Below are 8,674 nucleotides of genomic sequence, written 5' to 3' on the forward strand. Positions count from 1 at the left end.
ATACCCCAACAGTCTCTGTCCTCCCTGTACCCCAACCGTCTCTGTCCTCCCTGTACCCCAACAGTCTCTGTCCTCCCTGTACCCCAACAGTCTCTGTCCTCCCTGTACCCCAACCGTCTCTGTCCTCCCTGTACCCCAACAGCCTCTGTCCTCCCTGTTCCCCAACAGCCTCTGTCCTCCCTGTACCCCAAACAGTCTCTGTCCTCCCTGTACCCCAACCGTCTCTGTCCTCCCTGTACCCCAACAGTCTCTGTCCTCCCTGTACCCCAAACAGTCTCTGTCCTCCCTGTACCCCAACAGTCTCTGTCCTCCCTGTACCCCAAACAGTCTCTGTCCTCCCTGTACCCCAACAGTCTCTGTCCTCCCTGTACCCCAACAGTCTCTGTCCTCCCTGTACCCCAACAGTCTCTGTCCTCCCTGTTCCCCAACAGCCTCTGTCATCCCTGTTCCCCAACAGCCTCTGTCATCCCTGTTCTCCAACAGCCTCTGTCCTCCCTGTACCCCAAACAGCCTCTGTACCCCCAACAGCCTCTGTCCTCCCTGTACCCCAAACAGCCTTTGTCCTCCTGTACCCCAACAGCCTCTGTCCTCCCTGTACCCCAAACAGTCTCTGTCCTCCCTGTACCACCAACAGCCACTGTCCTCCCTGTACCCCAAACAGCCTCTGTACCCCAAACAGCCTCTATCCTCCCTGTTCCCCAACAGCCTCTGTCCTCCCTGTACCCCAAACAGTCTCTGTCCTCCCTGTACCCCAACAGTCTCTGTCCTCCCTGTACCCCAACAGTCTCTGTCCTCCCTGTACCCCAACAGTCTCTGTCCTCCCTGTTCCCCAACAGCCTCTGTCATCCCTGTACCCAACAGCCTCTGTCCTCCCTGTACCCCAAACAGCCTCTGTCCTCCCTGTACCCCCAAACAGACTCTGTCCTCCCTGTACCCCAACAGCCTCTGTCCTCCCTGTACCACCAACAGTCTCTGTCCTCCCTGTACCCCCAAACAGCCTTTGTCCTCCCAGTACCCCCAAACAGACTCTGTCCTCCCTGTACCCCAAACAGCCTCTGTCCTCCCTGTACCCCAACAGCCTCTGTCCTCCCTGTACCCCAAACAGACTCTGTCCTGCCTGTACCCCAAACAGCCTCTGTCCTTCCTGTACTTACATCTAACACCTTTCAAGCTTACCACTCTCACCAAACCAACTGACTGAGTACTCCTTTACTGAACTCAGCTTCATCTTGTACTAACCTGCTCTTCCCTCTCCTCCCTCCTTCTCTTCTCCTCTCTTTCCCCTTCTTGATTTTGTTTCTCTTCTCTTCTCATTTATTTTCTTTTTTCTTTTCTCTTCCCTTCTTCTCTTCTTCCCTTCCTCGCCTCTCCTTCTCCTCCCCCTTCTACTACCTCAGTGACTGCAGGGTGAAGTTATGGAGCTATGTCCCGGGTTTGACCCCCTGTCTACCTCGACGGGTTCTGGCCATCAAGGGTCGCGCTACCAGCCTCCCGTGAGCCTTCACTCCAGCTCTCAACCTCGCCTCTGTTCTCCTCTGGTACTTCCATTCATTTCTTCATCTCTCTAGAGCCCTGTCTCGCGCCGTTGCCTCTGTTCTCCTCTGGAACTCATTAAGTCCCTTGTTTTTCTCACTATTTTTCTCTCCCTGTCTTCATTTGGCTAATGCTCTTGCAATCTCTTCTCTGCTCTCCTCTGGTATACTCCTTTTATCCATTTCTTTCTCTTCTTCTTGCTGTGTTGCCCTCTCAAGACATATCTTTATGTCTTCACAACACACTCTCCCAACTTCTCCTCTTCCCCTGTTACCCCTTTTGGGGTCCAAATGAAGATCCTAATAGGTAGAGACACTACAGTACTGTACGTATTCTCACTGTGAATTCATCTGAGAATAGAATAACCCCACTCCTATCTTTGGCCATGTCAGCTGGATGTGCCTCTACCTCCTCTGTTAATTGGGTCCTACCTACCAAGACACACACACACGCACACACAGTACGCACACACACACACAGTACGCACACACACACACACACGTGCACACACACACACACACACACACACCCACCACTGCAACACACCCCAGTGAGCCCAGCTAGGAGCCTGATGTTGGAGGGGTTGGGGAGGGAGGGAGGGTATGACAGGGCATTACAGCCTTAAATACGGTATTGCTCGGGAGGTTGTGAATGGAGAGGGGGGGATTCAGAGTAAATTGGCAGCTCAGCTGGGAGTTTCTTATCAGGGATAGGAGAACTGCAGAGAAAGGAAGTTGTTTTACTTCTTATCTTCCTAATACAATTATAGTGTTTTAAAAACTTAACTTAGAGCTATGATGATCGGGGTGGGGGGGATACAGAGAGGGGGGATAGGAGAGTAGTGTATGTTGATTGGGGTGGGGGGGATACAGGGAGGGGGGATAGGAGAGTAGTGTATGTTGATCGGGGTGGGGGGGATACAGGGAGGGGGGATAGGAGAGTAGTGTATGTTGATCGAGGTGGGGGGGGATACAGGGAGGGGGGATAGGAGAGTATGTATGTTGATCGGGATGGGGGGTGGATACAGGGAGGGGGGATAGGAGAGTAGTGTATGTTGATCGGGATGGGGGGTGGATACAGGGAGGGGGGATATGAGAGTAGTGTATGTTGATCGGGGGATACAGGGAGGGGGGATAGGAGAGGACGTATGTTGATTGGGGTGGGGGGGATACAGGGAGGGAGGATAGGAGAGGACGTATGTTGATCGGGTTGGGGGGGATACAGGGTGGGAGGATAGGAGAGTACGTATGTTGATCGGGGTGGGGGGGATACAGGGAGGGAGGATAGGAGAGGACGTATGTTGATCGGGTGGGGTGGATACAGGGAAGGAGGATAGGAGAGTACGTATGTTGATCGGGATGGGGGGTGGATACAGGGAAGGGGATAGGAGAGGACGTATGTTGATCGGGATGGGGGGTGGATACAGGGTGGGAGGATACAGGGAGGGAGGATAGGAGAGTACGTATGTTGATCGGGGTGGGGGGGATACAGGGAGGGAGGATAGGAGAGTACGTATGTTGATTGGGGTGGGGGGGATACAGGGAGGGAGGATAGGAGAGGACGTATGTTGATCGGGTTGGGGGGGATACAGGGTGGGAGGATAGGAGAGTACGTATGTTGATCGGGGTGGGGGGGATACAGGGAGGGAGGATAGGAGAGGACGTATGTTGATCGGGTGGGGTGGATACAGGGAAGGAGGATAGGAGAGTACGTATGTTGATCGGGATGGGGGGGATACAGGGAGGGGGGATAGGAGAGTAGTGTATGTTGATCGGGATGGGGTGGATACAGGGTGGGAGGATACAGGGAGGGAGGATAGGAGAGTACGTATGTTGATCGGGGTAGGGGGGATACAGGGAGGGAGGATAGGAGAGGACGTATGTTGATCGGGATGGGGGGTGGATACAGGGAGGGGGGATAGGAGAGTACGTATGTTGATCGGGGTGGGGGGGATAGGAGAGTACGTATGTTGATCGGGGTGGGGGGGGGGAATAGGAGAGTACGTATGTTGTTTGAGAGCAGCAGTGAAAAGTCATTACATTTTGAATGCTTAGCAGGCCAGTAAAATAGTAAAATTCACACACTCATCAAGAGAACATCCCTGGTCCTCCCTACTGTCTCTGATCTGGTGGACTCACTAAACAGAGAACGTCCCTTGTCCTCCCTACTGTCTCTGATCTGGTGGACTCACTAAACACACATGCTCCATTTGTAAATTATGTCTGAGTGTTGGAGTGTGCCCCTGGCTAGTGTATTTTAGCAGTTTAGCAAATGTATTTTAGCAGTTGACTTTTGATACTTACAGTTGATGTCGGAAGTTTACATATACCTTAGCCAAATACATTTAAACTCAGTTTTTCACAATTCCTGACATTTAATTCTAGTAAAAATTCCCTCTCTTAGATCAGTTAGGATCACCACTTTATTTTAAGAATGTGAAATGTCAGAATAATAGTAGAGAGAATGATTTATTTCAGCTTTTATTTCTTTCATCACATTCCCAGTGGGTCAGAAGTTTACATACAATCAATTAGAATTTGGTAGCATTGCCTATAAATTGTTTAACTTGGGTCAAACGTTTCGGTAGCCTTCCACAAGCTTCCCATCATAAATTGGGTGAATTTTGGCCCATTCTTCATGACAGAGCTGGTGTAACTGAGTCAGGTTTGTAGGCCTCCTTGCTCGCCCACAAATGTTCTATAGAATTGAGGTCAGGGCTTTGTGATGGCCACTCCAATACCTTGAGTTTGTTGTCCTTAAGCCGTTTTGCCACAACTTTGGAAGTATGCTTGGGGTCATTGTCCATTTGGAAGACCCATTTGCGACCAAGCTTTAACTGATGTCTTGAGATGTTGCTTCAATATATCCACATAATCTTTCTCCTTATGATGCCATCTATTTTGTGAAGTGCACCAGTTCCTCCAGCAGCAAAGCACCCCAACAACATGATGCTGCCATCCCCGTGCTTCACGGTTGGGATGGTGTTCTTCGGCCTCCCCCTTTTTCCTCCAAACATAATGATAGTCATTATGGCCAAACAGTTCTATTTTTGATTCATCAGACATTGCTACAAAAAGTACGACCTTTGTCCCCATGTGCAGGTGCAAACCGTAGTCTGGCTTTTTGATGGCGGTTTTGGAGCAGCGGCTTCTTCCTTGCTGAGCGGCCTTTCAGGTTATGTCGATATAGGACTCGTTTTACTGTGGATATAGATACCTTTGTACCTTTTCCCCCCAGCATCTTCACAAGGTCCTTTGCTGTTGTTCTGGGATTGATTTGCACTTTTTGCACCAAAGTACATTCATCTCTAGGAGACAGAATATGTCTCTTCCTGAGCGGTATGACGACTGCGTGGTCCCATGGTGTTTATACTTGCGTACTATTGTTTGTACAGATGAACGTGGTACCTTCAGGCATTTGGAAATTACTCCCAAGGATGAACCAGACTTGTGGTGGTCTATAATTGTTTTTCTGAGGTCTTGACTGATTTCTTTTGATTTTCCCATGATGTCAAGCAAAGAGGCACTGAGTTTGAAGGTAGGCCTTGAAATATGTCCACAGGTACACCTCCAATTGACTCAAATTATGTCAATTAGCCTATCAGAAGCTTCTATGCCATGACATAATTTTCTGGAATTTTCAAAGTCAAATCAATTAAAATGTATTTATATAGCCCTTCGTACATCAGCTGATATCTCAAAGTGCTGTACAGAAACCCAGCCTAAAACCCCAAACAGCAAGCAATGCAGGTGTAGAAGCACGGTGGCTAGGAAAAACTCCCTAGAAAGGCCAAAACCTAGGAAGAAACCTAGAGAGGAACCAGGCTATGTGGGGTGGCCAGTCCTCTTCTGGCTGTGCCGGGTGGAGATTATAACAGAACATGGCCAAGATGTTCAAATGTTCATAAATGACCAGCATGGTCTAATAATAATAAGGCAGAACAGTTGAAACTGGAGCAACAGCACGGCCAGGTGGACTGGGGACAGCAAGGAGTCATCATGTCAGGTAGTCCTGAGGCATGGTCCTAGGGCTCAGGTCCTCCGAGAGAGAGAAAGAAAGAGAGAATTAGAGAGAGCATACTTAAATTCACACAGGACACCAAATAGGACAGGAGAAGTACTCCAGATATAACAAACTGACCCTAGCCCCCCGACACATAAACTACTGCAGCATAAATACTCGAGGCTGAGACAGGAGTTGTCAGGAGACACTGTGGCCCCATCCGAGGACACCCCCGGACAGGGCCAAACAGGAAGCCTTTAAACAAAGCTGTTTAAAGGCACAGTCAACTTAGTGTATGTAAACTTCTGACCCACTGGAATTGTGATACAGTGAATTATAAGTGAAATAATCTGTCTGTAAACAAAAAATGACTTAAACAGATTAGATGTCCTAACCAAATGCCAAAACTAAAGTTTGCTAAAAAGAAATGTGTGGAGTGGTTGAAGAAGGAGTTTTAATGACTCTAAACTAAGTGTATGTAAACTTCTGACTTCAACTGTAAGTATATTTTAAACCAAATACTTTTAGACTTTTACTCAAGTAGTACGTTACTGGGTGATGTTCACTTTTACTTGAGTCATTTTCTATAAAGGTATCTATACTTTTACTCAAGTATGACAATTGGGTACTTTTTCCACCACTGTTTGAGAGAGGGGACAGAAAGAGTGATGAGTGTTGTGATGGTTGCTCTATCTGAGGGGAGGTTGTATGGCACAGAGGAGAAGGATGTTTGATGTCTATTTTGGACCTGATTCCTTTGTGCTCCCTAGAAGGTGGAGGACTAGGCAGTATCATCTGTGTGTGTCTCCTTCTGTGAACTGTAGGTTTTGATGTCTTGTCCCTCTGGTGCTGTGTGGGAGTCACAATGGAACTGTTTGAAGATGCTGGCAATTTAATCACTCTTTTCTTCTCTCTCTCTCTCTCGGTCTCCTCTTGCTCTCCTCCGTCTGTTTCTCTCTTTCTCTCTCTCTTGCTTTCCTTTCCTCTGTCTCTCCCTCCCTCTTTCTATCCTCCCTCTCTCTCTCTTTCTCTCCTCCCTCCCTCTGTCTCTCTCTCTCTTGCTTTCCTTTCCTCTGTATCTCCCTCCCTCTGTCTCTCCCTCTCTCTCTTGGTCTCCTTATGTCTCTCCCTCTCTCTCTTGGTCTCCTTATGTCTCTCCCTCTCTCTTTTGGTCTCCTCCCTCTGTCTCTCCCTCTCTCTCTTGGTCTCCTTATGTCTCTCACTCTCTCTCTTTTGGTCTCCTTATGTCTCTCCCTCTCTCTCTTTTGGTCTCCTCCCTCTGTCTCTCCCTCTCTCTCTTGGTCTCCTTATGTCTCTCACTCTCTCTCTTGGTCTCCTTATGTCTCTCCCTCTCTCTCTTGGTCTCCTTATGTCTCTACCTCTCTCTCTCTTGCTCTCCTTATGTCTCTCCCTCTCTCTCTTGGTCTCCTTATGTCTCTCCCTCTCTCTCTTGGTATCCTTATGTCTCTCCCTCTCTCTCTCTTGGTCTCCTTATGTCTCTTCCTCTCTCTCTTGGTCTCCTTATGTCTCTCCCTCTCTCTCTTGGTGTCCTTATGTCTCTCCCTCTCTCTCTTGGTCTCCTTATGTCTCTCCCTCTCTCTTGGTCTCCTTATGTCTCTCCCTCTCTCTCTTGGTCTCCCCCTCTCTCTCTTGGTCTCCTTATGTCTCTCCCTCTCTCTCTTGGTCTCCTTATGTCTCTCCCTCTCTCTCTTGGTCTCCTTATGTCTCTCCCTCTCTCTCTTTGTCTCCTGCTGCTCTCATCCTTATGTCTCTCCCTCTCTCTCTTGGTCTCCCCCTCTCTCTCTTGGTCTCCTTATGTCTCTCCCTCTCTCTCTTGGTCTCCTTATGTCTCTCCCTCTCTCTTGGTCTCCTTATGTCTCTCCCTCTCTCTCTTGGTCTCCCCCTCTCTCTCTTGGTCTCCTTATGTCTCTCCCTCTCTCTCTCGGTCTCCTTATGTCTCTCCCTCTCTCTCTCGGTCTCCTTATGTCTCTCCCTCTCTCTCTCGGTCTCCTTATGTCTCTCCCTCTCTCTCTCGGTCTCCTTATGTCTCTCCCTCTCTCTCTTGGTCTCCTTATGTCTCTCCCTCTCTCTCTTGGTCTCCTTATGTCTCTCCCTCTCTCTCTCTTGGTCTCCTTATGTCTCTCCCTCTCTCTCTCTTGGTCTCCTTATGTCTCTCCCTCTCTCTCTCGGTCTCCTTATGTCTCTCCCTCTCTCTCTCGGTCTCCTTATGTCTCTCCCTCTCTCTCTTGGTCTCCTTATGTCTCTCCCTCTCTCTCTTGGTCTCCTTATGTCTCTCCCTCTCTCTCTCTTGGTCTCCTTATGTCTCTTCCTCTCTCTCTTGGTCTCCTTATGTCTCTCCCTCTCTCTCTTGGTCTCCCCCTCTCTCTCTTGGTCTCCTTATGTCTCTCCCTCTCTCTCTTGGTCTCCTTATGTCTCTCCCTCTCTCTCTTGGTCTCCTTATGTCTCTCCCTCTCTCTCTTTGTCTCCTGCTGCTCTCATCCCTCTCTCTCTCTCTCTCTCCTCTCTCTGTCTCTCCCTCGCTCTCTTCTGTATGTCATTGAATGTTTCTATGCTCTTGTTCTGTCTGGCATCTCTCTCTCTCCGTCTCTCACTCTCACTCTCACTCTCACTCTCTCTTTCTCTCTCTAGTGATATGACAGTGAAGATCTGGTCAGCGAAGGAGGGGAAGAAGAGGTGACGGTCGAGCGGAGCGTTAGTGTGACATTATCATCAGTGGCCATCTTTTACTGAGGGTCTTCACCCCTGAACTCTGACCCTCACACCTCAACCAATCAGGTGTGACACGACAGGACGTCATGGGTACCAATCATTACCGGGACGACTAAAGTTTTGATGGCATGTGTGGTCGCAAAATTTACTCTCCTCTGAAAAAAAAAACATATTAGGAGTGTCTTGAACTGAAATGCAAAACAGCAAAGTTTGATAGTTTTTGCCTTTTCTTGTTTCAACTACCAATCCCTCTCTAAGTGCCATTGAGATGTGATGTGATTTGGACAAGATAAAACCTTTCCTGTGCCAGATAACGCCTGTCTGTCTGAGGGACGTCCGTAGACACAGAGCTACAGACTGAATGAACTGCTTCTATTTAATACTCCTTCAATAAGAACCAGGACTCCAG

General features: G+C 48.8%; 1 protein-coding gene across 1 annotated transcript in view; it reads left to right on the plus strand.

Moving 5' to 3' along the window:
- The window catches only part of LOC139371420 (kinesin-like protein KIF21B), a 159,124-nt gene extending 157,627 nt beyond the window's left edge, over positions 1-1,497 (plus strand). The window contains exon 34 of the mRNA XM_071111820.1: positions 1,398-1,497. Within this exon, the coding sequence (XP_070967921.1) occupies positions 1,398-1,497 (100 nt within the window). The remainder of the gene's footprint in view (positions 1-1,397) is intronic.
- Positions 1,498-8,674: the final 7,177 nt, after the last annotated feature.

The sequence above is a fragment of the Oncorhynchus clarkii genome, chromosome 17 (genome assembly GCF_045791955.1).
Source record: "Oncorhynchus clarkii lewisi isolate Uvic-CL-2024 chromosome 17, UVic_Ocla_1.0, whole genome shotgun sequence".
NCBI lineage: Eukaryota > Metazoa > Chordata > Actinopteri > Salmoniformes > Salmonidae > Oncorhynchus > Oncorhynchus clarkii.